Consider the following 27,119-nt stretch of genomic DNA (forward strand, 5'->3'; position numbering starts at 1 on the left):
TCCTGTTGTGATACCAGGTGTCCTTTGCAGGTTCCAAAGACTACCCTATCCTCCATGCGCACTTGGATTTGCTGTCTACTGTTTCTTCTGAGCCTCTAAGGAGGCTCGGCTTTGACACTTGCACTTCATGGTCAGACCATGGAATCTGCACTTCTCTTCATGCCTGGACAGAATAGCACCCACCAGCATGTGTGTGGGCTGGATAGTAGGTCGGTTGGGTTGAACTAGGCTTCAATGCCCATTGACATGTAGGGGAGCTGAACGGGATGTGGGGCAGATGTTGTACATACTGGTAAGCACAGGAACCAGGGCAGGAAGTGGGCCTGGTGGGAGTTATTGCAGGTCGCTCCGACTAGGCTGCAGCTCCCGCTGGTTTGTGTGAGGGCTGAATGCGTTCTGGGCAGAATCAGGCTGGACTGCAATGCCTGTAGGTTCGTGTGGAAGACAGGGCTGGAAACAAAACTAATCCAGCAATTGCAACCACCAGCTGATTGGGGTGATGGACTGTGCCGGACCCTGTACTGGCAAGCATACACAAGAATCTGGTCTGGGATCACCTCAGATGAAGCTTCTTTGGGGATCTCCCCAATTAAACAAAGTAATTTTCATGTATGAACATAATACATGTAGCCTACAATCCTTGTACAAATAAAATTGTGCTTGTTCCTAGCAGTCTGCATAAAGAACAATACGATTTTAAGAATGCCATCCATTGTCAAGAAAAGAAAATTTTTTTCTTTTAGTTCCTAATGTCAATATGTGATATAACACTGCTAACAAAACAAAATGTACAGCAACAATTAATAAAAAGAAAAATTGTGGTAAGAATTTTTGATCATGAAATTCCACATGTTTCCAAATTTGGAGACATACTGTCACTGAATTAAAAAAAAAAAAAAACTTTTGGTGGCTTCAACTGCAGCTCCTTGAGGTGAGTTATATTAGGAACATGACACTGGAGCACTGATTCTCCTCCTGTCCCTTTTGACCCTAACTTGACATCAACCAATTGGACAGGTTTCTTCTCCCTCCCGTGCTAAGTGCTCTTCTGGGAAGAATCTTTATCTATCCTTCCCAGTCCATATGTTCAAGGACATGCTGCAAGGAGACAGAAAGAGCAATAGCATGACTTGACTCCAAGACTTAATTTCTGATTCCTTCTCCAACCCACTGTCTGCCCATGTAGAATAATTGTTCTATTTTGCCTTCCAAGTTCACAGAGTTCTCTTACGTGAGACTTTGGCATGTTGGTCAGCAAGGGTTCCTCTAAGATCTCTGGACCAGTACTCAGATTCAACCAAATCGACAGCCCCAATCCTTTCACGGTGTAAGACCCATGGAAGAGGAACAAACTGCTTCAAATTACAACTAGTGACTCGATGACCTAGTTGAACTAAGGCCATGTACTCACCCACATGCAGTCCCCAATCATCAGGGCTTTATATGCAGCTCCTTACTCTTCTGAAAACCAAGATGCTGGACTAGGCAGTTGAAAAATCAAGAGAAGAAACACTGTCATCGGAGATGTTCTCCAATTTGTCCGGATAAAGACTCGAAATGTGCACTATGACTGCTAATCACCCATCTTCAACAACCTAGACCTTTCCCAACTGCAGGAAATTAAAGAGACATTCCAGCGGCAACCTTCAATGGTGAAACGCTAGAAAGTAAAGGACATCATATTGCATCTGGAAACTGAGTCTGAGTTCACTTGCACTTCCAAAAGGCTTTCATGGCATGCTGCAGGCTTTCAGGTCTCCCAGTTGCAAGAACCTTTCCTGTCCCTGAAACAGCCAGCTCTACTGAACTTTGCTGGGACAATGCCCGGGGGCAGTCAGAAAGCAAAAACAGCAGGCTTGCTTCATCTGATTTCTATTATATAGATTGTCTGTAAAATGTTACAAGGCACTAGGTTTTCCACCTTCACCTCATCAGAATGAAGCAGCATTCATGCCCTTAAAAGCAGAAAGTATGTTATAAGGATTTCTGTCACAACATGTTTCACATCAGATTGTCTCTTGACACCAACGAGGAGCCTCCAGGACCAGAGGGCAGCAAACGACATAAGAATAAGATGGGACAATGACTCCCTTGGGTCCCTGGTGGCTACTAATTGGACACTGTTGCAAGCAGAAAATTATTGCACAAACACCAGAGTCATTCTTTTATTACACGTTCCAGTATAATAATATGGACTCATAGATGTCTGCGTTGTCTTCTGTGGAATTCATTACAAATACCATACGTTTATAAAGTATCAAATCGTGTTATGATGCTAAAGTGGGGTTGAAAGGTCGGGTAGGAAACTTGCACCTTTTCCTGGCAGCTATGAGCTGCAGCATCCCCAACTCTTTCCTTGCTCTGCAAACTTAGATAAAATCCAACATCTAAGCAGAAATCTAGAGTCTTAAACCATAATACTCCAAATGCCCAAGTTTGTTGAAAATCACTCATTTCATCAAGAAGTGAAAAAATAACAATACTAATAAATGCCAATTTGAATTTTAAAAGGTAATCAAAAGATGGTAGAAGAGGGAAGCCGGGCAAGTGGGGAGTCCTGTACCTACAACAGTGTATAATGGAAAATACGAATAAAAAAATAATGAAACAAATGTTAATAGATCTAAAGACAGAAACATCCTCCAGTACAATAATAATTGTGGAGACTCATCACCTGACTTTTGCCAGTGGACAGATCTACCAGATTAAAAAAAAATCAATTCATAAAGAAACAACAGAACTAATCTGCACTACTGGCCAAGTAAATCAAAGTGATATCTACAGAGCATTTCATCCCACAACTTCAGAACACACATTCTTTCATGATTTCATGGGTGATTCTCTACAAGGGACCCTCTCATAGACCAGCAAGCAAATCTCAATAAATTTAAAAAAAACCTAAAACGATATCAGGTATCATTTCTGATCACATTGCAATGAAGCTGGAAATTAACATTAGAAGCTAGAAAATATGCAAACACATGGAAACTAAGCAATATGCTTCTTCTCACCCTCTCTTGTAATGACCATCAGGATCGCTCCAGAAACCCCTCAAAACAAACAAACAAACAAACAAAACTAGAATAGATAGACAGAGAACAACAAGGAAAGCTTACAGTCAGACAGGAAATGGTCAGCGTGGATTCACTTATACCTTACTAGGTGGGACACAAAGATTAGTTACTCCTCACTGGGGTATTGAAGATTTCTCTGCACACCCCTCCTAAAACTGTTTTGCACATAACCTGTTGACATATGCCTTGTTAGAGTTATAAGCCAGTTTAGACTACCTGAAAAACTGCCAGGTTCAGCAAAATTATGCTTCAACACTATAAAATGCTAAATGCTAAAATGAAAATAAACATGAGACAGCTGAATAGTCCCCTATCGCTATTTTAAGGTGTATAGCAGCCGATCGTATATAAACTAAAATTGAAATCTCAATGAAGTAGTCACAGAATGTGGTTAAGAACTTGAATTTTTTAACATAGTGGTTACTCAATACTACGTCAATTAATTCCATAACGTTGTAAATTGTTGCTGATGTTATGTTGGGGCTTTTAATTGATCGGGATGATACTCTGCCAGCTCTACCTTCAGACCAGAGATGGTCTCCCCAAGAAACCATTGAATTTATCTGGACAATAAGATGCTGGACTCTATGCTTGGTATATGCTTGCAATGAAAGAATCTCAACTGAATTGAACTATATACTATATATATGGACATCAGCTCTCTGGAATTTTCACTTTCAAGTAAAATAAATAAATCTTTTAAAAAGGAAATAAAAATGCTGGAAATTAATAAACATTACCACAAAACAGTCAAATGTATGGGGTACAGTAAAAGCAGTGTTAAGAGGAACACGTATAGCAACTAGTGCCAACATCAACAAACTAGAAAAACATTTTTTTAAATGACCTAACGATGAATCTCAAGGACATAGAAAAGTAGGAATAAATCAAGCCCAAAATTGTTAGATGAAAGGAACTATAAAAATTAGAAAAAAATAAACAAGACACAAAAATACAAAATACAAGTGCTATGAAAATCTGCTGTTTTTTCAAGAAAAAATAAGCAAACTGGATAGGCTATTGACCCAATTAATTTAAAAATGGAGGCGGCTCATATTAATAAAATCCGAGAATTGAAATGATGTTACAACAGACACCACAGAAATAAAAAAAAAATAATAATCATTGGGAATTACCATAAACCAAAAAAAAGTAATCCCAATCTCTAACATTTGAAAGTCAAAAAATAAATTCTGGTGAGGATGTGGGGGGAAATGGATCCTGATGTACTAAAACCAAGGAGTTTTAGACCCCGTGGTAATGGCAGAATGAGTCCTGGCCTTGGACAGGCACCAGTTCAGCCATCACCATGTGCATCAGCTGGTATACTCTCCAAATGACAGCAACAGCCAGGAGCCAGGAATTCCATCCTGCGGGGACCCAAGGCCTCGGCTCATCCTGTACAGCCTTCCCAGGTGCATTGCCAAGAAACTGGATCAGAAATGCCACTGGTGTGGTGGGTGGCTCAACAGGCTGATCCTCAACCTGCAAGCATCCCATATGGGTGTCAGTTCCTGTCCCGGCTACTCTACTCCTGCTAGATGGCCCAGGAAAGCAGTGGAGTATGGACCAAGTCCTTGGGACCCTGCACCCACGTGGGAGGCTCAAAAGAAGTTCATGGCTTCTGCTTTGGATCAGCTCAGCTCCAGCCTTTGCAGCCTTTTGGGGAGCGAACCAGCAGATGGAAGATCTTTCTGTGGCTCACTGTATCTATCAATCTGCCTTTCAAAACAAATCACAAAAATACTGAAGTGGGCTTTCGCAAAGATAGTGTAATGGTTAAAGTCTTCGCCTTCAATGCACCAGGATCCCATGTGGGTGCCTTTTCTAATCCTGGAGGCCCCACTCCCCATCCAGCTCCCTGCTTGTGGCCTGAGAAAGAAGTCAAGGATGACCCAAAGCTGTGGTACCCTACACCTGTGCGTGAGACCCAGAAGAGGCTCCAGGCTCCTGGCTTCGGATTGGTCCAGCTCCAGCTGTTGTGGCTGCTTGGGGAGTGAACCATTGGACGGAAGATCTTCCTCTCTGTCTCTCCTCCTCTCTGTATATCTGCCTTTCCAATAAAAATAAATAAATCTTTAAAAAAACGAAGAAATGAAGTAGCCCCGACTCAAATCAGGACTCCAATAAGGCATGTGGGCCTCTCAAGTGGCTGTTTAGCCCATGATCCCACAACACGTACAACACGTACCCCCACAAGATGAGACATTCTTGGTTGTCACAGATGGGCAGCCCTGCTAGCATCTGAGTCTGAGAATGATACTGCCAAATGCCCAGGGAAGCTCAAACGGCAGCCCAATGTCTCAGTGGTTTTCAGGGATTGACATGTATCATCAAAGCTCCCAGTGTAATTGCATCCAAGGATCAATCCTTGAAGAAAAAGGAAAGCTACATAAAACACAAGGGCACAATTGCCTTCCTGTTCAGGAACAGAGGAAAGCTACGTAGTTGAGGCTTCACTCAGTGAAGTAGCCTCCATGGAGAGGACCCAGATCCTATCCCCACCAGCCAGACGCATTATCATATGCTTGCCACCACTTCTAAGGAGGGCTGCTAGAATTAGGAAGGCGGAAGTAGTAAGGATTTATGATTAGGGAGTCATTTAAAGCAGGCAGTGCTTTCCTTGTTCAATAGGCACATGCAAAGACTGAAAGCAGAGGAATGGGTGAAATTGAAACAAAGAAGTTTCCGTCACTTCAAGGCTGTTAAATACTTGCTACTGTGGTGTCACGGTCAACCACAAAAGGGTTGCCTGAAGAGTTCCTTGGTCACAAATTTACCTGTTAAATCACAGGGCTAATTTTGAGAGGGAATATAATGTGAAAGCAAGAGCTGCTTCTCACTCTGAGCAAAAAGAGACAAACTGGTGCCAGATCCTGCAAAAGAATCCACTCAGAGAGCAAGTTGTTCCTTGTCCAGCCAGCTAAAGGAAAGGGTTATGTTTGTGCCTGAAAGACAAACGTCCAGCAAGGAAGGTTCTCCCTGCAGACAGACCGGCTGCTCACCCCTGCAGGACCCACAGCTATAAAATAAGCAGAACCCAAGAAAGGCACTGGGAGGATAGGGAGAGATTTGGAGAGGGACATGAGCCTGCATGGGTTTGGAGAACAAGAAGGGAGCATTATGTCAGAAAGAAGATTGTGGAGCCACACCAGGTAACGCCTTTTACTCAACTCAGTGAGTCACCACAAAGCTGGCCCTGGGGAGAGGCTGCGATGGCCATGGTCATCCAGGCCCTCAGGGATCATTCACCAAGGGTGACAGCCTAAATTCTGTGCTCAGCTGATCTTTCTTCAGTCCTCTAACTCCCTGTTGTCAGCATCGCTCGGTTGATGTTGTCCTCACACTTTGAAGATAAAGGGCTCAAGTGGGTTGAATGCAGCTGACGGAGTCTGGGCTTGAATTTACATCTCTCCACCCTACCAGTCCGGGGCTCTTTCCACGCTCTCACTTCGTTGAGCATCCACAACACCCTGGCACACACCTGGCACACAACACTCCTCAGGCTTTCTCGTCTATCATCATGGGTGCAACTGACCATGTCACCGAATCACCACTCTTCTTTTTTTTTTTTTTCAAGATTTTATTTTTAATCACAAAGTCAGATATACAGAAAGGAGAAGAGACAGAGAGGAAGATCTTCCATCCGATAATTCATCCCCCAAGTGACCACAACAGCCAGTGCTGTGCCAATCCAAAGCCAGGAGCCAGGAACCTCCTCCAGGTCTCTCACACGGGTGCAGGGACACACAGCTTTGAGCCCTCCTCGACTTCTTTCCCTGGACACAAACAGGGAGGGAGCTGGATGAGAAGTGGAGCTGCCGGGGTTAGAACTGGCACCCATATGAGATACTGCAGCATTCAAGGCTAGGACTTTAGCCACTAAGCCACCACGCCAGGCCCTGTATCACCACCCTTCTAAGAATATCAAATTATGCATTTCTGTTTTTCTCAAATTGTAATACTCTCCTAACCCTCAATAGTTGTCCAAGTACCTTTTAAAAATCCTTTATAAATGTAGAGGATGTGAAAATTATAAGAAACTAAGATAAGTAATACAGGAAGAACTCTTTTTGGGATGTTGAGAATCTACTAGTAATCATAGAGGCAGTGCTGACCTGACTGTTTTCAAAGCTTTGCTTATTGGATAGTCTCCCACAAAATTGGAGAGCATTAATATGCCATTTGAATTGTCATACTTCTACTAGAGGATGTTAGCTCTGCTCTGTAACTGTCGCTGTCAGCCACCATTCACTGTCGTGAATTGTTCTTGAACTTCATGCTCCACATCAATGGGCTCTCCAATGAATGATGATAACACTAGCTGAAAAAGACTCAGAGACAGTACATCCAATTCAAATACCAAACTCCCAGTTCCCATCTCTAATGGCAAACAATTCATATTTTTATTTTATTCCGAGGATACAACTAAACATTCTTAGTTTGATCTTGGCATTCTAACTGATACAGATAGAGAGGGAGAACTCTCCAGTACAACTGTCCGACAGCACAGAGCACAGGCTCAAGAGTTATCTTCGTTAGACACAGAGAACTTGTCTACCCAGTTTCAATCAGGAACGAGTATTGCCTTCTTTCAGAGCTGTGTGGCTTCTTATGCCCAGATTGTAGCCATTGTCCCCACTCCAAATCAGTGAGGTGCATCAGATCTTCATGACCTGAGAACAAAGTCAAGGAAGAGTGAGAAGACTTGCTTCGTGTCTCTCAGACGCATCAGGTGATGGACATTAGAATAATTATATTTAAAGCCAAGTGGCAGTCCTAATCATTCATCTCATCTTGAATGAAAGTGGGACAAAAAGGAAGAAACAGAAAAAGAAAAAAAGCTTTCATTGCAATCAGGAACTATTTTGGAATTCCAACAGGCTCCAGGGCAGTTCCAGTAAGATCACAGCAGCAGTTCCTTCGGGAGCAGTAAGCTTCATAAAGAGCTTGTTCCTCCGGCGGTCCTCCAAGCACTGTGGGTCCGCACATCCTGCCTTGCCCAGACCCAAACACCTAAACTCCAGGTGTGGCTTCAGGACTTACACCTTGAACCTTGTATGTGTGCATTTGCATATGACAGCACATCTGAGCTGCAGGGAGCATTCTGCTGCTGGAACACTTCACTGCACTACATTCTTAGCTTGGGGTCTGACTATGGGACCCCACTTTTTAGGGGTCTGTAAGTCCCCCGGATCCCCAATCCTCACCTCAGTCAGTCCCAGGACACCTGAATTCTGAGTTTGTCCATGCAGACATTCTACTAGAGTGAAATAGACAAGTTTACTCACCCTCCAGCCCAGAAACCTGATCATGAGACCCCCTCCCAGGAAGTTCACTATCCAACCAAATCACAATTCTCAGGAAGGGAGAAGGGCTTCTGAAGATGGAGATTAATTCCTGCAGAATGGGAAAAGCTTCCCGAGAGCTGTTCTGACTTCATTGTTTCTCAAAGTATAGATGAGGGGGTTGAGAGTAGGGCTCAGCAGGGTGTACAGCACACCAGCCACCTTGCTCTTCTCTGCACTATAGCTGGACACGGGGCTTATGTAGGCGTAGAAGACGGCAGTGTAATACATGCACACCACAATGAGGTGGGAAGAGCATGTCGAGAAGGCTTTCTTTTTCCCCTCTGTAGTTCGCATCTTCAGGATGCTGGCGATGATGAAACCATAGGACACGATGGTCATCAGAAAGTTCAGCACACCGTAAAAGGCATCAGCCAGGACGATCATGATACTGTTCACATAGGTGGAGCTACAGGAGAGAAGCAGCAGAGGCGGAACCTCGCAGAAGAAATGGGTGATGACATTGGGGCCACAGAAATCCAATCGCACCATGAGTCCCGTGTGGATGGCTGTGTTGAAGGCACAGAGGCCCCACACACCAGCAGCCAGCGTGCTGCAACATGCCTTGCTCATCATGGAGTTGTAATGCAGCGGATGGCAGATGGCTGCATACCTATCATAGGCCATCACCGTGAGGAGCAGCAGCTCCGAGGACGCGGACCACGTGAGGAAGTAGAGCTGAGCCATACAGCCCCCATAAGAGATGGAACTCCTCTCCAGCAACAGACCTGCCAGTGCCTTGGGCATGATGGAGGAGGTACATATCACATCCATGGTGGCCAGGTTGAACAGGAAGAAGTACATGGGAGTGTGGAGCCCACGGTTGAAGGCAATGGCAAAGATGATGAGGCCGTTCCCCGTGAGTGCCATAGAATAAAGGGAGAAGAAGCAGCCAAACAAAAGCACCCGGTATTCTGGGTGCTCTGAAAAACCCTGTAGGATAAACTCTGTCACCAGCGTCTGGTTACTCATTATCCTTGGGCTGAGAGGGGTTTCTGGGGCTCCCAGGTGAATCTCCACACACAGCGCCATGCAGTTCAAGGCTGGAGATAGAGAGAGGAGAGGTGTTCCAAAGAAGGCTGCTGCCATGCCCCATTCATACCTGATACCACCACAGGCTGTGCAACATTATACCCTGGGCTACAGGAACTAAGACCAGCACACCAATATTACAAAAGGCAAAAGCCTTGAGCATTCAGACCCTAAAAGATAAAAGCAGATGAGCAACTGAACTCATGAAGCATCACTCAACCCCAGAGAAATACAAGCCAAGTCAACGATCCTCTCTCCATCATCCCTGACTTGGCAAGATGGGATGCGTATGACATGGCATGTGGATATTCCTATGGAGCCAGAACTGACTCCTGCAAAGGCACCCAAAGAAAGTAATTCAAAACACAGTGTCGAGGCAGTGCTATCTATACCAGGGAATTTATCAAAATGTTCCTTGGTGAGTTGTTTTTTTTTTTTTTGAGTTCATCAATACATTAGATTCTCACGGTCACAGCAAATGCATGTAATAGTGAAATGTTAACAATAACCTATACTCTTAAAAGTCTGCTTTTTATGACATTGATATAATGTAATCCTGGGTCCTTATAAAAATTATGCTATGGAAGTGTTTTACTAACAATTTTTAAGGCAAAACTAGTGGTGGGAGTTGTGGTGCAGCAAGTTAAGCTGCCTCTTGGGATGCTGACACCCCAAATTAGAGTGCTGACTGTAGTCTTGATTCCATTTCTGGTATAGTTTCCTTATAATGCACCTGGGCAGGCACTGAATGATTCAAATGCATGAAAATTAAATGCAATATAATAGGATGAAGAACATAAAAATAATACGTATAATTAAATCTCATTGTTGCTTTGGAAAAAGAAAGAAGCACGCGCATGCACTTGTAGGAAGAACTACTGGTAAATGGCAGAGCAGTTTGAAAAGTGTGGGTGACTTATGACTGATTTTCATTGTCTTGCTTTTCTTTTCTTCAGAGAACCTTTCTAAAAGACGGTCTTACCAGTCTAAGCAATCCCATCATTTCCAGGGTGGAACAGTTCTTCCATGGCTTTCTTGCACTGCCAGAACCAATGCTCCCAACCACTGCTCTGGGAGAAACCCTCCACCACTTGCTAACATCTCTTCCCACCCATGTCAGCCCTCACAGAGTTCCAACTTCATCCAGCACTCCCAACATGACTCGTGCACCAAAGTCAAACCAGGAAATCCTGGCTCTGTTCTTGCAGACCCCTTAACCATGACCACTGCCACACCTTTCCTCTCTTAATATCCATTGGCTAAGCTGGCAAAAAAAAAAAAAAACAACTGTATCTATATTCGGTGCTCATCTGTCCTGGACCCCTCATCACACAGCACAGTGTGATCACATTACCCAACTGTCCACCCTGAGGTAGGTGCTTGCACCCCACTTGTCTCAACATACTCCTTCCTGGAATCCAGCCCTGTCTGTGGCACTCAGCTGGATTGACATCATGTTAAAGGACAGCCTAGTGTGAGTATCAGCTGAATCCCTTCTACCCACAGAACAAGGCACAATCTGCACCATTTCCAACACCATCAAAGACCTTGCTTATTTCTCTGTTAAACAGAAAAGTTAAGACATTCATTTTTAGTTAAGAATTCCATTTTTGCTCAACCTTCAAGAAATGTGCTTATCTCACACAGATTAAAAGATTTACACAAAATGAGCTAGCCTTACCTGTAATCTGAGTGGTATCACCATTTTCCCAAGTGAAGCCTGTTCTTGGTATACATGAGCAGGAAGGCAGAGTTAATGAGGGTGGAGCTGTTCAGAGCTGGTGAGAGTGATGGGGCCCCGTTGGCATGTGCTCCCAGCCACAATGTGTCAGAACAGCTCTGAGACTTGAGTGGATAAAATAAACATCATCTGCTTACTGCATTTTCATCTGGGACAAGATCAGAAAATCACTTTTTACTCAGTTTGAGTGGAAGATCTGACAAACACCTGCACTATTACTTACTCCTTAGCACGGTCACTGAGTGGCTCCTGCTTAACTCCAGGGCCCATCCAAGGTGAGACTGAAAAAGGAACAAAGCTGGACCTACCTACAAGATCCCTGTGCAAGGTTTTCTCCTTCCCACTCACATCCCCCCAGGATTTTCACAACTTCTCCCCAGCCATCATAGTGTGCATTACCAGCCACAGCCACGGTGTTGCTGCTGTATCCCAGAGACCAGCACATCTCTCTCCAAACAACTCCACGACAGTGGCGGGCCAGGTCTGCCTCACATCACCATGGGAGTACCAAGACAGCTTGTCACAAAGGAGACTGTAGTACCAACCTTTCAATACCTCCAGAATGAGAAGAAAAACACTGGAGGTTTTGAACAGGAGCTGAGCCCAGGGCAGTTTTAACAAACCCACTCCCATTCAGCGGACACACTGCCCATTCACTGTGACTTCCATGGCAGGTGGACAGTCTCCTTGTCCATTTGTTCCATAAGGAAATCAAAGAATCAGGAAACCATGACTCTTTCCATGAGAATAGCCACAGAATCTCTGTGAGCGCTCAGCTACCACTTCTCCTCCTGGAAAACAAGGACCTTTCTCTTGCAGGATTCTTAGAGCCCTGGCTTTAATTATCATCAAGCATCAATAGCTCATGACCAGGAACAGGACTTCACACACCAGTGAAAGTCGAAGCACACGCTCTCCTGTGACAACACAGTGACTCCCACAGTGGTTGACTGGGTAAACACTGTTTCCTACACTAACTCCTCAATGTGCACGCTTCCTGGAAAAGAAAAACACATTGGAGAATTTCAATCACTTAAATGACATGACAACGGTTGTTCTCAAAAGTCTCCCCAAAATAACAAAGCTCTCCATTGACTGGGCTTTTTCCGAAGATGGATTGAATTTTACCAGAATACATTTTATTTGCAATGAAATTTTATTAGTTCCAGGCTATTGTTCATGCTTTCACAAATGGAGCATTTTCCCTGCTTTTAGGTAATTCATTAATAATAGTGGAGAGCTTGACCATCTCTGCTATTTCTATCTCTAAAAAGATTCAAAGATTTCTTTACAGGTACTATATAATTAATTAACTCAATGTCCTATCGTATGGGAAGGCGACTCTTCCTATTGTAAACATTTCAAGAACAGAAAAACAAACACCAGAACACACCAAAATGTGCCCTAGACCTTTTAAATTTGACTCATCCTGATTTTTTTTGAAAGTCACAAACAAAGTGACTTGCAGAAGTCATATATAGCAGCAGAGACAAAGCTAGACTCTCATCCTAAGGCTTTGGAATTCCACTCTCGGGATTCTTGGCCAGGTAAGGTTTTAGATAGCTACCTGAATCTAGCTGCATCAAATGTTAGAGAAACACCATGAGAAAAATCACCCAAGGACTGCTGAGATTATTCTTATGGCTGAGGTGTGGAATACAATCCCCAAACTCTCACCAGGTTCTGACTTTCCATGCATTCTGTAATTTCCTTTACTGATCAAACAGCCATAACACACAGGGAGATAGATTCAAGAAGGCATCTGACTATGGGTCAGTCAAGTAAAACCCAGCAGACTTTTGCATAGTTAACTACTCATGCAAATTAGGAAGACTAAGAATTTGGAGCGGAATATTGCCTGTTCTTAGATCACCAGGTAGGATACAACAAGTCATCCTCAGAGCACACATAATTACCTTGGCAAAGGGATCTCACCCTTGTGCAGCTTAGCAGGGATTATCATTGACTTCTTTGTCAACTGCAGTTGAGGCCAGGGACACAGTGACACTGAAGCTGCGTGCAGCCTGTGGCAGTCAGTGTAGCCAGAGTAAGGTTATTTGCCAATATTTAAACTACTCTCACCAAAAATGTTAGAGTAATCTTCAGCCAAGTGTGTCCTTACCTGTGTGAGACACTTGGGAAAGATGCTCACAGCCATTACTCTAAGTGGACCCTGAAGGAGCAATTAAATGTACTGCTTCTTTGCTGAGTTCTTGGTTTTCCCTGGGGGTCACACAAAGGCCAGTTCAGAATTCATGTCCTAATTCATGGAAGAGAACGTACATTCAAGTTTTGGGCAGCAGGACTAATCCTCCTCAAAGCTCAGAATCCAAATTTGGGCAAACCAACCCAGCACCAAGGGGTCAGAATATTGTGGTCCCACCTGGGTGCTAGAAGAGAGGGTCGGGCCAGCAGCTGGCATCTTTACACCTCCCACCCTGGAAGATGAGAGACAGCAAGCAAACATCCCACACTTCCCTGTGTGTCCTTCCTGGCTGATTACCCTCACTCACATCTTGGATCTCTGTCTCCTTTGCTACTTCCCTTCCCCATCTCCATATTCTCTCTCCCTGTCCAAAACCCACCAAATCTTACCCCATTCTTCTGCCACACCTACCCCTGACTCCTGGAAGAAGATGGAGCCTGTCCACAGAGCCTCCATCACATCCTAGTGGTTGAATCATGGACTCCAGTATATTCACACACGAAGGTGTACTTCCCACTGGATTCCCGGTCTCCTTTATAAATCGCTTTATTGTCAGGGCCCATGATCTCCACGTTGATGTTCAGGAAGCCGCCCTCGGCCACCTCGAAGATGAGGCCCATCTTGTGCCCGAGGTGACCCACTCGAAGACGCACTCCTCGACATGCGTGTCGATGTTGACAAAGTAGCCCAAGGCCAGTAGCACCAGCAGCTCAGCGGGCGTCACCACGGTGGCTCAGAGTCGAGGCCACACCAGGACTCAATAAGCAATAACTCTTAAGCAATTTAGTTATCGGATTGCTTTATAAATCATGTTTTATCTCATAAACAGATACAAATTGTTGCATAAACTAAAAAGGAAAATCTAAAAAGAGATGTTAAGGTTTAACACCTCAAGACTTCGAAGTACAAATATTATTTATGCATGAAAGCAAACTAAATATGTCATCATAGGAAACTGAGATAATGATGGTATGTCCACATGTTACCCAGGTGTTAAAGTATGTTTTAATTTGAAAGGCAGGTGAACAGACTGGTGGGACAGGGATGGAAAAAGAGAGAGGAAGAGAGAGACATTTTGGCACTACCCAAATTCCCACAACAGCCACAGCTGGGTCAGGGTAACTCCTTCCAGGGCTCCCTCATGGGTGGCAGGGACCCAGTTACCTGACCATCTCTGCTGCCTCCCAGGATGCACAGAAACAGGAGGATGCGTTAGGCAGACAAGATGGGTACCTTGGCCGGCGACCCTAGCAGTCCGCTAACTGCAGAGACAAAGCTCTACCCCGTTAAAGTGCTTTATAATAAAAAAGAAAGCAAGATGGCAGAATAGGGCACAGACACATTTAAACAGATGGAGAACCATTAGCCAGTGTGAAGCAGAGAGGGCACATTCCAGGAAACATAATAGGAAAGAACAAAAGCAGAGGGGCGCCTGGGGACAGACAGCCATGGGAAAGCAGCAGACACAACAGTGTGGTGTAGCAATGACCGATACCCCAGAGGCATTCAGCAAGCAGTGATCTGAATTGCACCAACAACTGGAACGCCACCAGCAACAAAGTGGGAAGGGATGTTCACCAGGAGCTCAGGATATGAACCCTGACAAAGAACTGCCTATCCTGTTCGATTTGACCAGGAACAGACACAGAGCAGCAGGTCCCAGACAGGCAATGTAGGAACAGGGTGGATTTCACAACCCAGTCAACTCCCTAGAGTAGAATCAGGTGCCATTTTGTTTAGAGAGATAAAGGCCATGGGACAGGGACTAAGCATACGCTGAGCTGGGAGTGAACTCATTTCTGGCTCAGTGAATTGCAACAGCATGGCATCCCACAGGTTCTACCCAGGATAGGTCCAGGTAACCTTCAGACCTGACACTGAGGAGATCAAGAACTCTAGTAATAGAACATCAGGCACCAGTTTTTACAGTGTGGCAAAGGCTTTAAGTCTGCAAGGACAAGAGTGAGGTGAGCATGCGCTGAACTGCGAGTGAACTCATTGAACTCAGTGCATTCCACACTGCTCACAGGAAAATAATACCGACTTTGGCATCATATGTGACCAAATTGGTCCATGTGGCCCTTAGAACTAATGGCTAACAGGTTCCAGCAAGATCAACACCACAAACAACCTAGCTATATAGCACATCTGGTTTCTCCCTAATCCTGGGAACTGCTCAAACCAGAGCTGGGAGAAAAGTTGTACAGAAAATGGTGCAGACTCAGCACTGTATCACAGGAGGTGAAGACCGGTGAGCCAGGAGCTGGGACTACGGAGACCATGGTGGAAATCTGACATAAGAACCCAGACCTGGAACTCGCTGGAGGGAGTGGCACAAGTGACCGCAAACCAAGAGCCATGCAATAAGTAAAATCAAACTGTAGACCTGTGGGTGACACAGCTTAGAAACCTGCCCCAAGGAGAAGAATCTGGTAACCAGAAGCACAATGACCAAGAGCAAAAGAAGAGATAGAGGCACAATGAATATTACTGAAGACTCCCCTGTAAAGGAGTAAAACCCTTTGCCAACCTCTGAGTTAACTGAGGAAGATGTTGAGAAAATGGGGGGATAGAGAATTCCAAACACTTGTTATAAAGCTTCTTATCAACAGTGAGAAGCACGTAAAGCAGGCATTCAAGGAATTCAAAGGATATGTCACACTGGAAATGAATCAAGTGAAAGCTGATATTTCAGAAGTTAAGAATACAGTGGACCAAATTGAAAGTACAGTGGAGAGTCCCCAAAATAGAATAAAGGAAGCAGAAGAAAGAATCCAAGAATTGGAAGATATTTCCTGTCACCAAGGGGAAACAAGCAAAAAGCTGGAAGCAGAGCTGGGCCAAGCTAAAAAAAAGTATTCAAGAACTGAAGGACACCATTAATAAGAGTTATGGAGACCCAAAAGGTAGGGAAAGAGAAGCCGGGTTTACAAATGTATTTAGTGAAATATTAAAGGAAAATTTCCCTAATCTAGAGAAAGGATTGGCAAACAAAATCCAGGAGAGGTACGGAGCTCCCAACAGACTTGACCAAAAGCAATCTTCACCATGACACGTGATAATCAAGCTCTCTTCAATTGAACATAAGGAAAAGATCCTTAAATTTTCACGTGAAAAAAATAAACTGACTTATAAAGGAATGCCAATTAAATTCACAGGAGATCTCTCACAGGAAATCCTACAGGCAAGAAGAGAATGGAGCGACATAATCCAGATTCTGAAAGAAAAAAAAAACTGTCAGCCCAGGATAACATACCCTGCAAAGTTTTCCTTTGTCTTTGAAAATGAAGGAAAATTCTTCCACAATAAAGAAAAGTTAAATATGCCTCTTCCAAACATGATGTACAAATGATACTTAAAGATGTTCTCTTTACAGAGAAGAGGAATGGCGCCCACCAAAACCAAAGGCAAATGGGAAGAACATCCCAGCAAAACAACAACAGAAAACTAAATCAGGGAACAACCCATTGCCAAAATGACAGGACCAAATTACCACCCATTCATATTAACCCTGAATGTAAATAGATTAAGCTCACCAATCAAATGTCATAGATAAGCAGACTGGTTTTAAAAAGCAAGACTTGATCTATTTATTGCCTACAGGAGACATATCTCACCAACAAAGATCGGGGGAAACTATAGCTCATGGATTATGTTTTTTTAAGTTTCATCTCTTCAAAACAGCCTGTGTCTCATTAAAGTCTTCACTGACTCACAAACAGCAGCAGCATTTTATTATTTTCAAGTAGATTTTTGATTTCCTCTTACATTTCTTCAGCGGCACATTAGTCATTCCATAGCATGTTACTTAACTTCATGGTGTTTTTCATCTCTTTTTTTCCTCCTGTTGTTGATTTTGTTTTGCGGCTTCTCATTTAATCCAGTAACTTTGTAATGGAGACTATCATATCCAGTGGCATGTTTTGTAACTTCATGGCATTGTAAACTTCTACTTTTCTTCCTGTTGCTGATTTTGTATTGTGGTTCTTCATTTAAGGGGATGTACAGTAACTGTGTAACAGAGACTATCATATCCAGATGTGAGGATACAATGCAGTATGCATCTCTACTTCCAGATCAGAGATGGACTCCCAATGAAACTGTTTACTGTATCTTGACAATAGGATGCTGGACTCTCTGCCACTGTCCATGCCCGCAGTGCTGGACATACGACTGTGCATGAAGAACTATACTATAGTAATAAAATGGGGGAAACTCAGTGGGGGAGAGTGTACTTGGGCAGGGGTAAGACAAATTCCAGGGTGTGTGGGACTGTATCATAAAATGATAATAATGATTTTAAAATAAGTTAAAAATGTTTTAATTACAAATAAAAGGGCTTTGTAATGAAATCACATAGGAAAGTAAGTTCTAGAAAAAGGAAGCGTCACACGAAATTACACACACAGTGTCCTCTTGATGGTGTAAAAATGTCTACAATTGCTAATATTTTTCGTAATTGCTTCTTCTGTATTGTTATAAAGTGTATGCATCTGATTTATCTGTATTTCCTACATTTTCTGACAGAAAAAAAAAAACCTACTATATCTCCCTTTTAAGAAAAACAAAATGGCCATCTCACTGTCAGATATCAAGGGCGTGTTGCACAGCCACCTTCGGGTGGTCTTGGCGCAGCGCAGGCAGGCACCCGCCCTGGCTTCCCCTACCGCCCCCCTTGGGGTCTGCATCCTGCTCTTTCCCACCCCGCCTTGCCATGTTCCTCGCCATCCGTGGGATTCTGGAAACCTCCCTCCTGTCCTGACTTCTGACGCTGGCATCTGCCCTCACCAGAATCACCTGCACAGATGCACTTCCTGCCCGGGGCAGAGCAGGAAGCAGATAGCTCCCCCACGCAGGCTCCACCGGGATCTCAATCGCATTACCCGGTTCCCGAGTGTGTGGGGGTGCAGCACGCAATGCCCTGAAGGGAAAGCAGGCGGACAGAGCAGGGTGGGCTCCGCAGCGCCAGCCTGCGCCTTCCCTTCCACCCGTGTCCCTGCCCCGTCTCTGCGCCTCGGTCGCCAAGGCCGCCCCAGGACTCCCCGGGTTGGACGCACCGAGGTGCAAGCTTAGGGTGGTGGAGGGAAGCGGCTCCTCTTCCCTGGACCCTCGCTAGCCTCTGGGACTTGGTTAGAACTTGTGTGAGCACCGCTCAGCCCAGCCTGGGCAGCGGTACTGACCCCGCCTTAGGTGTCCGCTCAGGAAGCCCTGGCCCTGGCAGACAGGCAGGAGGAGGTCGGGTGAGTGAGTCAGTGAGACGATGGATGAACTGAGGTTTGCCGCGGCCTGGGACAGCCACGCAGAGGAGGTGGTGGACACACGAGGTGGGGCGCGGCCAGCGGGGGCAGGGGGCGTGCTCGGGGAGGGGCCAGGGCATCGAGGGGCGGGGTCCCGGGTCGGCGCGGGAGGAGGCGGCGCGGCGCCCGCAGGTGCGGACCAACAAGTGCAAGGCGAGCGCTCCGCGGCCATGCCCTCCTACACGGTCACCGTGGCCACCGGCAGCCAGTGGTTTGCTGGCACCGATGACTATATCTACCTCAGCCTGGTGGGCTCGGCGGGCTGCAGCGAGAAGCACCTGTTGGACAAGGCATTCTACAACGACTTCGAGCGCGGCGCGGTAAGGACTTCCAAAGTTTGGCCAGGGGTGGGAGGAGAAGGGTGTCCACAGACTCCAGGGGGCTGGATGTAGCCCGGCTCGGTCCGGAGCCAGGAGCATGTGAGACCCGGGCGCAACAAGCTGTGCTGGCGTAGGGGCGCACCTCTGGAGGGTCCCAGGGCTGCGGGGTGGTGAGGGAAGGGCAGCGTCAAGTGTGCGGTCTGCGGGGCTCTTGCGTACCACTGCGTACCACTGCGGGGCGGCAGCTGGGCGCGGCTTCCCTTCTTTCCTGGGGGGTGGACCATGACAGTGGCTAGGTCTCCTGCTGCCCCCAGCTCCAGTCTTCTGGGGGTTCTGGCACCGCAGTGGAGAGAGGGAGAGAGGGAGGGAGGGAAAAGTGCACCCTCCAGGCCTCAGTTCCCATAGTTGTGAACTGGAAGGTAGGCTGGAGTCAGGTCCCATTGGAGATCTAAGTAGAGCTATGTTGGGCGGTTTTCCTTGGCTCTGGAGAAGCCCCAAAAGGGAGGGGGTGGGAGTGAGGGCAAGAGAAGCAAGGCAACCAGTCACATTTAGGAACTCTCGGAACCCAGGTATGAAGGCCCCACGCAAGACGGAGAGGGACAAGAACCCCTTCTCCCCTTGGCACTGGGCACCCCGGAGTCCAGGAATTCAGGGCACACTTCTCACTCCGTGGAGCCAGCCACCTCCTCACTATATTCAGAAACCAGCTCCCAGCAGCTCCAGATGCTGCCCTGGCCATGAGGGGCCTGGTGCCTGGCCCGGGGGTCCTCAGTAAATGATGACCTGTCAGATACACTGTGCTGTACCACTTCCAGCCTCTGAACTGCCCCACTCCCCAAAAGAAATGAAGACTTGGCAGCGACCATCTGTCTCACCCCGTAGGAGACCACTGGGTCATACCAGGCAAAATTACGCAGAATCTGCGAGTTTTGACGGTCACAACTAGCGATTTGGTGTTTCCACTGAATGCTTGAATCAGATCCACAAGGTGTGTTTTTGGTCTGTAGATCCTAAAAGGGAGTAAATAATAGTCTATTCCTTTTCTTTTTTAATTGGAATTTTCAAATTCCCCATGGACTTGCTTCCTATGTAGGAACTTATCACTGGCTGTGAACTGGCTTGGCATCTGGCCCAGTTCGGTGGACTGGCAACCTGGCTTGGGTTGCTTTCCGCAAGAGTTGACTGTTGAATATAGAAACCACCTGTAGCTTGGTTCTCCACCCCACCCCACCCTCACACCTTCAAGGAACTAGCCCTGAGCATGACGTGCAGGGGAGGTAAATTGGTCCTCAATTGAGGATGGTGACACCTGTTGTCATTTCCAAAGCACCTTCCACTGGTTCCCCAGGCAATAGGTGAGGAGGCCATGTCTCAGACCACTCATGGGCAGCTGCCATGCACATCGCTCCACACCCCACCGGCTCTTGGAAGCACAAGCTATCAGTGTGCCCAGGCTGCAGAGCCCAGGGACCCCCATGGGTGGGTAGGCGGTCCATCCCAGGAGAAGCACAACCCCGTGGCCATCACGGACAACACTGCAAGCACCTCTCCAGCACTTCCATCTCTGAGGGGTTCTGACTCCCTCACCAGAAAGCTGTCATTCAAATAGCATCAGGAATAAATAGTTCATCAAGAAACCCAGAGGCAAAGGCAAGAGAGCTTTGCATGTCACGTTTTGCATGTCGCATTGAATGGGAGGAGAGACAGAGAGAGAACAACAAAGCAAAGGGGAACCCTGCAGTGCAGAGGAGTCAGCTGAGGGTAAAGGGACCTTGGAAAAAAAAAAAGTCAGCTTTGAGAAACTTCCTGTTAGTGCAGTTTGTCTTGCACAGCCTGGAGCCACTTCCTCCTCCTTCTCTTCCTCCAACCAGGGTGTGTTTAAAGAGAATCCTTCCCTTTGAGGTCAAAAAGAGAGGTCTTAGATGGGGCTCCCCAGTGGCTGCCATGATTGTGACAGTGATGGAAGCTGTCTCAGTCTGTGGAGTCGTTTTTCAGGTTATTTCCTCTGAAGCCTAGTCAGTGGGAGAACAGAGACCAACTCTTTCTCAGTAAATCAAGTTACCAATCCAGAGCTGGATGAAGTATCCCAGGTCAGCATGGTGGCTTGGAGGCCATCATGGTATGGGAGGGGAGGAAGAGCAAACGGCCTCATCCCCAGAGGCCAGTCTGTGTGGAAGCAGATGTGATGAATGGATGGGCTGAGAGAAACCCGAGCATGTTCATGTTATCAGTCCCAGGACCTACAAGACACACACACACAGAGCAGTCAGACAATGTTTGGCATCGAGTTTTTTTATTTTTAAAGATTCCTGAGCTTGTAGAACTCTATCGTGGAAAATAACAAAGAGAAAAAGGACATCTGACACACACACACTAAGATTTATTTATTCTATTGGAAAGTTGCAGAGAGACAGGGAGAGACAGATCTTCCATCTGCTGCTTCACTTCCCCAACGGTTACAACAGCCAGCAGTGGACTGGTCCAAAGCCAGAAGCCAGGAGCTTCTTCTGGGTCTTCCAAAGATTTGAGCCATCCTCCGCTGCTTTCCCAGACATGTTATCAGACAGCCAATGGGAGCTAAAGCAACTGGGACTTGAACCAGTGCCCATATGGGATGCTGGCACCACAGGCAGAGGCTTAACTGGATACACCAGCACGCCAGCCCCAGGATAGGTTTTTTTGAACACTTCTCGTGAGGATATGTACTTCTTAACTCTGATGAGTTTTTTTTTTTTTTTTTCCCATGGGGAATAAAAACTAGACTGCGTCCTCAAGAAGAAGGATTTACTGACAGAGAATAAGCATTCCTGCCTTGGGACCCCCCTATCGCGGTATCTCAGGGCTTCCTTCTCTTGCCTGCCCCTTGACCACATTCAACCCCCTCCACTTCCTCTGCTTCCTGTCCCCAGAGTGCTCCCTGAGCATGACCCCCTTAGTACCCGCTCTGTCCTCTCCCCTCAGCTACATCTCCTAGCTGCTGGCGGCACCTCCCTCCAGCTCTCCATCACCTGTCATCCTTATGGAACCCTCCCTGACTGTCTGCCTGCCTGCCTCCCTCTCCGCAGCCCTCCCCATCCCCACAGCCTGAGCAGATCACACCCTGGCCACCCCTCCTCCCACCCCCACAACACTTGCCTCAGCACCATTCTCCTTTCCAGCTCTCTCTGCCCACCCTTCCTGCTGTGACGATCCAAAGTTCACAACCAGACATGTGGATCTCCCATCCAAGGCCCTTCCCAAGACATTGGCCTTCATACAAGGGTGTGGGTTCTAGTCCTGGGGCCACCAGGTATTCTCTAGCATGGTAGCTACGGACCTGTCAACTTTGTCTGTGACTTGGGATAACCCTCAACATGTCACCTATCTGGTGTGCACTGAGACCCCATCCCAGACCAGCCACTGTACAGACTCCAACGCCGATCTGGGGCTCCTCATGCCTCCCTCAGGCCTCGCTTTGCAGTGTGTCCCTCGGAGAATCCTGGAGGGAGCCCCTTACTTGTCCTCTATGGCTGTTGCCCATGATGCTGGAGCCATTAGATGAACTTCCGGGGTCCAGGCCCAGCTGCTTGTCCACCTCCTATCGCACCCAGGCCTGAAGCCTCTGGGCCTGGCCAGAGCCCTCAAGGCTGCAAACCTGAGCTGCTCCCTACTGGGGAAAAATCACCCTTCCTGTGTCCATTGATCTCAACTCAGGAGCACCACTCTGGGACCCTGGGCCGGGTATCTATGGGTGTGGGGAAGCAGGGGCCAGGAAGGGCCCCATTTTCCTGGGACTGCACCCTGAATGGTATCCCCTCCTGAGTGGTCTACTCTCTTCCTTGTGGGTCCCCACACACAGCCAGACACTGCCCTCCCTCGGAGCCCTGCTCAGTTTCCCTGCCTTTTGGTTTGCTTGGTTGCCCTGCTTCCAGCCCTGCTCATGGCTGGACTGTTACACTTCCCTTAGGAGGGTCTCCCTTGGGGCATCCTGGAAGCTGATATGTACCATGGGCCCTCTTGAGCTGTGCATATGGCACACAGGTTCACATGCCTGCACAGTGTGTCACGATGCTTGCTGAAGAACCGGCTTCTACCTGATGCATACTGTGGGATGATCAAGTTCTCGGGGGTCCTGCCACGCGTGCTGGAGACTCAGGTGGAGCTCCTGGCTCCTGGCTTCAGCCTGACTGAGCAGCCAGCTGTGGTAGCCAACTGGGGAGTGAACCAGCAATTGGAAACTCCCGGCCACCACCTCCCTACCCCTTTTTCCTCTCCACCCTCCAAATTAAATAAATCACCTGTACTAGGGCCCTCTCCAGCTTCCCCCAGCCTCCCCAGCAACCATCTCGGAGGAATCCTTCTGCCCCCTCCAGCCACAGCAAAAGCCACTTCCCCTTCAGCCACCATGCTGGGTGCAGCCTAGGCCTCCCAGTGGCCACTCCTCTGTCCAGACCACAGGCTGACTTCCCCTTGTTCCAGCACAGTGCCTTGTACACCTTCCATTGTCCCTCTGTCCTCACAGCTGCTTCTCCAGCCTCATGCGACTCCTCCCTAAGGTCCCCAGGTTCTCAGCTCTCAGGTTCAAGGCTGCCTCCTGTGTGTGCTTCTGGCTGCTCTAGGGAGTGTGTGTGCGCTAGGGTAGTTATAGTGCTGGGACCCACGCTTGCTTGTGGCTGCCCGGTGACAGCTCCCCTCCACCCCCATCTCCCACCAAGGAGTCAGAGAGGGAGGGCCAGGGGTTTCTGAGGCCTAGAACAGCCAGCCAGGCATCATCTCACTTGGATCCCTTAGCAGTTTGCAATAACAGGTATCACCTCCTGTTGGTCCATGAGGATGTGGCCTCAAAGAGTGAAGAAAACTGCCCAGGCCACAGAGCAGTCTCTTTGTGGCTCAGATGTGAATTCAGAGCCCAGATGCCAGCCATGCAGCCCCCATTCTTCAAGGGGTGATTATGGGGTCTCTGTGCTGGCCCACAGGGCATGCAGGCCCTGCAGGTATCTGGTCCTGGGCCATCCTGCCCCTACTCTGCTCCTCCAGATGGGTCCAGGTCTCCAGGACAGTGAGCCTCTTGTCTGCCTGGGCCCACCGACAGCCAGTACAAGGCCCTAACCTCCTTGCTCTCCAGCTCTGCACCTGAGGACCTGACAGTTTCTATCCCCAGAGCCCACTTGTCTACAGTACAGACAAGGCCTGTGTGAAGTCTCACCCACACCCAGGCTGTTCTAGGGCCTCCCATACAGCGCTTCTTCCCAGGGTCTTGCACACCAGGAGGAGGGCTCTTACTCAGAGCGGACCCCTCTGTGTAGGAGCAGCGAGCTGGTGGCATGGAGGCTTGTATGTGGGTGGCAGGGGCCAGGACGTGTTGTCCCAAGAGCGAAGGAGGAGGCTTCCCCTTTCTGACCACAGCATCTGGCCTTGACAGCAGGGCAGCCACCGCACCACCTCATGCAGACTCCTCCCTGCTCCCTATAATCTGAGCCCAGACGTTCACTAAATTCACCCATCTTTTTACTTCCTTAGTTAGCAGGTCCTCCTGGCAGCCAAGAGGGTGGTGAATGGGACTAGGGCTACGCAGGTGGGTCAAGTGAGGGCTGGACGTCCCCCAGCTTCACTGTCAAGTGGCATAGCATACAGCCCGTCCGGGCCCCAAAGCCAACCTCCACTTACCATCAATCATGCATACAGACGCACTGGGACTTGCGCCCATCTGATCATCTCAGTGCCGTTGTGTGGCTGATGGCTGCAGCCTCCCGGCAGGCCTTGAATTCATGTGACTCCTCTTTATCTCGTGACATCATTGAGATCTACAGAGAGACAAAGTGGCTGTGATGGAAAGACCAAGAAAGGATCCTTCCCCCAGCTCTGTACTCTCACTCCCAGTTAACTGCTGCGGGACTTACTGGGCCCCTCTGTCCTTATGAGTGACACAGGTCAACGTCCCATGACCACCGTGTCTCAGAGTGGCCTTGGGCTCCGCAGTCATTAGGAAGAGGCCATGCCTCTGTGAGGGCGGGGTTGGGCTGGACACAACTGGGGCACAGGACCCTCACTGAGCATGGCTCAGCAGGTGCAGCCACATGCTTGCACTGGCACCTCGTGCTAACTGCCCCTGCTTCAACAGACGCAGGCACAGCCAAGGCAGGCCCAGAGCCTATGCCTCCCTGTTACCCAGGGCTCAGCACAGAGCCTAACCGAGGGCAGACATGTGGCAAATGTGGGCCAAATGAACCAAGAGGTGCACTGAAGGGATTCATTCAGACCCTAGAGAAGCAGCACCCTAAGCACCCACAATAGATGAATAGATTTTTTTTAAAAGATTTATTTTTATTATTCTCTCTGAAAGGTCGATATCACAGAGGCAGACAGATGGAAGATCTCCACCGAATGTTTCACTCGCCAAGTGAGCGCAACGCCGATGCTTTGCGATCCGAAGCAGGAGCCTCTCAAGTTCTCCACGCGGTGCAGGTCCCAAGCTTTGGTTGTCTTCGACTGCTCTCCAGCCACAGCAGGGAGCTGAGGGAGTGGGCTGCCGGATTTGACCAGCAGAGAGTTAAAGAAGGCCAGGGAGTCTTCTGTCCATTGGTTCACTCTATAAATAGCTGGGGCTGGACCAAGCCAAAGCCAGGAGACAGGAGCTTCTTCCGGGTCTCCCACGTGGGCTCAGGAGCCCAGAGCATCATCCTCCACTGCTTTCCCAAGCATATTGTCTCCACAGAATCTAAATAACACAAGAATCCTCACTAGGAAAGGAGGACCCCCGCCAACAGGCAGTTGGCATGAGGCAAGCTGTGGAATGCAGTTGGGAAGCAGATGGTGCAAGGGAGGAAGTTTGGGTGAGGAAGACAGGAGCAGGGTGACAAGGTTTGTGGGTGGCTCTGCTCAGCTTCCGGCCTTCATTTCCTGCTTTCCGGGAACAGAAGGAAGGATTGTTCTGTCTGCTTGCAACTGATGGATTTATTTTTCAAGATCTGTTGCTTGGAGTATAATGGCTGTGCCAGAGCAGTGTAGCTCTGAGCCCCTCTGACCACCTGCTCTCTCATCACCACCCGGCAGGTAGACTCCTACGACCTGACGGTGGATGAAGAACTCGGCGAGATCCAGCTGGTCAAGGTCGAGAAGCGCAAATACTGGCTCCACGATGACTGGTACCTGAAGTACATCACGCTGAAGACGCCCTATGGGGACTACATCGAGTTCCCGTGCTACCGCTGGATCACAGGCGAGGGCGAGATCGTCCTCAGAGATGGGCGTGGTGAGTGGCTTATCCTACTGAGGCTTCGGGAAGAGGGGGCATGGGGGACCCTCGAGTCCCAGAAATTGCTCCTGGGTGGTACATCTGCAGTGTGCCCTGATGCGCCTGTGGGAGCTGGGCTGTTCCTCAAGCACTCAGAAACCCCCCCACCTCAATGGCTAGGAGCGACTGCAGGGTCCAAAGCTGGGCCCCAACTTTTTGTGACAGTTCTTGCTGGGTGGAGGAGGGTTATAACCAGTCTTCTCAAGCAGCAGGCACCTCACACAGACCTGAAGAAGAAAGAAGTGGACCAGGGGTGCCTGGACTGCTGGTCCCAAGGGACAACAGCAACCTGGGGTCCATGAGAACTAGTTCTTGAAGAAATGCAATTGAAATTTCACTTTTGACTGAAAGAGTCTAGAATATGCCACCCCATCTGATCCCCACTGGCCAGAGTAAGCCTTCACGCAAAGTCAACCCAGCACTTCCTCAGGAAACCATGACTTATAAGGGATATGCAGCTGGCCTGGCACGGAGGGTCACAGATACAGATGTGGGAGGTCAACTTAGGGTTACCATCTCCCTAAGTGACCCTCGCATGCCTGCCTCTCAATAAGCATGACTCAGAGTCATAGCTCGGCAAACGCAGCTTCGCAGCAAAGCCATAGCCATTTGTTTTGCCTCCAGCTAAAGGCGGGGGGGGGGGCGGGAGACCTTCAAATGCCAGGCAAACCCTGCAATATTTGGGTGGAAGCAGTGTCGTCTTCCAGGGTCAGCCCTAATACTTGCTCGGTGGCGAAGCTTTCCTTGTGGCAAGTTCATTGTTCTTCCCAGAAGATCTACCATCTACACGGCTGAGCAGTGGATCTATAACCTTCTGTCCACTGGTTT

General features: G+C 47.9%; 2 protein-coding genes across 8 annotated transcripts in view; one reads left to right on the forward strand and one right to left on the reverse strand.

Annotated features, from left to right (window-relative positions):
• Positions 1-8,135: 8,135 nt before the first annotated feature.
• LOC121149777 (olfactory receptor 13A1) lies at positions 8,136-15,101 on the reverse strand. Of its 3 annotated transcripts, none has more exons than XM_040970365.1 (2): positions 15,082-15,101; positions 8,136-9,398 (listed from the first exon to the last, which is right to left on the reverse strand). In XM_040970365.1, the coding sequence occupies exon 2, from the start codon at positions 9,392-9,394 to the stop codon at positions 8,468-8,470; it is 927 nt and encodes a 308-aa protein (XP_040826299.1). In that variant the 5' UTR covers positions 9,395-9,398; positions 15,082-15,101; the 3' UTR covers positions 8,136-8,467. The 3 variants fall into 3 exon arrangements, with proteins under 3 accessions (XP_040826299.1, XP_040826298.1, XP_040826297.1); XM_040970364.1 differs by lacking the exon at positions 15,082-15,101 and adding an exon at positions 14,751-14,764 and having other exon boundaries at positions 8,136-9,389; XM_040970363.1 differs by lacking the exon at positions 15,082-15,101 and having other exon boundaries at positions 8,136-9,454.
• A 3,723-nt stretch (positions 15,102-18,824) lies between these two features.
• Positions 18,825-27,119, forward strand: part of ALOX5 (arachidonate 5-lipoxygenase) — a 34,733-nt gene continuing 26,438 nt past the window's right edge. For all 5 annotated transcript variants that reach the window (XM_040970502.1, XM_040970507.1, XM_040970503.1 and 2 more), the window contains exons 1-2: positions 18,825-19,018; positions 26,051-26,249. In XM_040970502.1, coding sequence (XP_040826436.1) covers positions 18,869-19,018; positions 26,051-26,249 — 349 coding nt within the window. In that variant the 5' untranslated portion in view covers positions 18,825-18,868. The remainder of the gene's footprint in view (positions 19,019-26,050; positions 26,250-27,119) is intronic.

Source organism: Ochotona curzoniae, unplaced genomic scaffold, assembly GCF_017591425.1.
Source record: "Ochotona curzoniae isolate NIBS_2020 unplaced genomic scaffold, NIBS_Ocur_1.0 scaffold_4763, whole genome shotgun sequence".
In the NCBI taxonomy this organism is placed as follows: domain Eukaryota; kingdom Metazoa; phylum Chordata; class Mammalia; order Lagomorpha; family Ochotonidae; genus Ochotona; species Ochotona curzoniae.

Coding starts and splice junctions, on each gene's coding strand:
- LOC121149777 (XM_040970363.1), bottom strand. CDS start 9,454: ATGGCGCTGTGTGTGGAGATTCACCTGGGAGCCCCAGAAACCCCTCTC.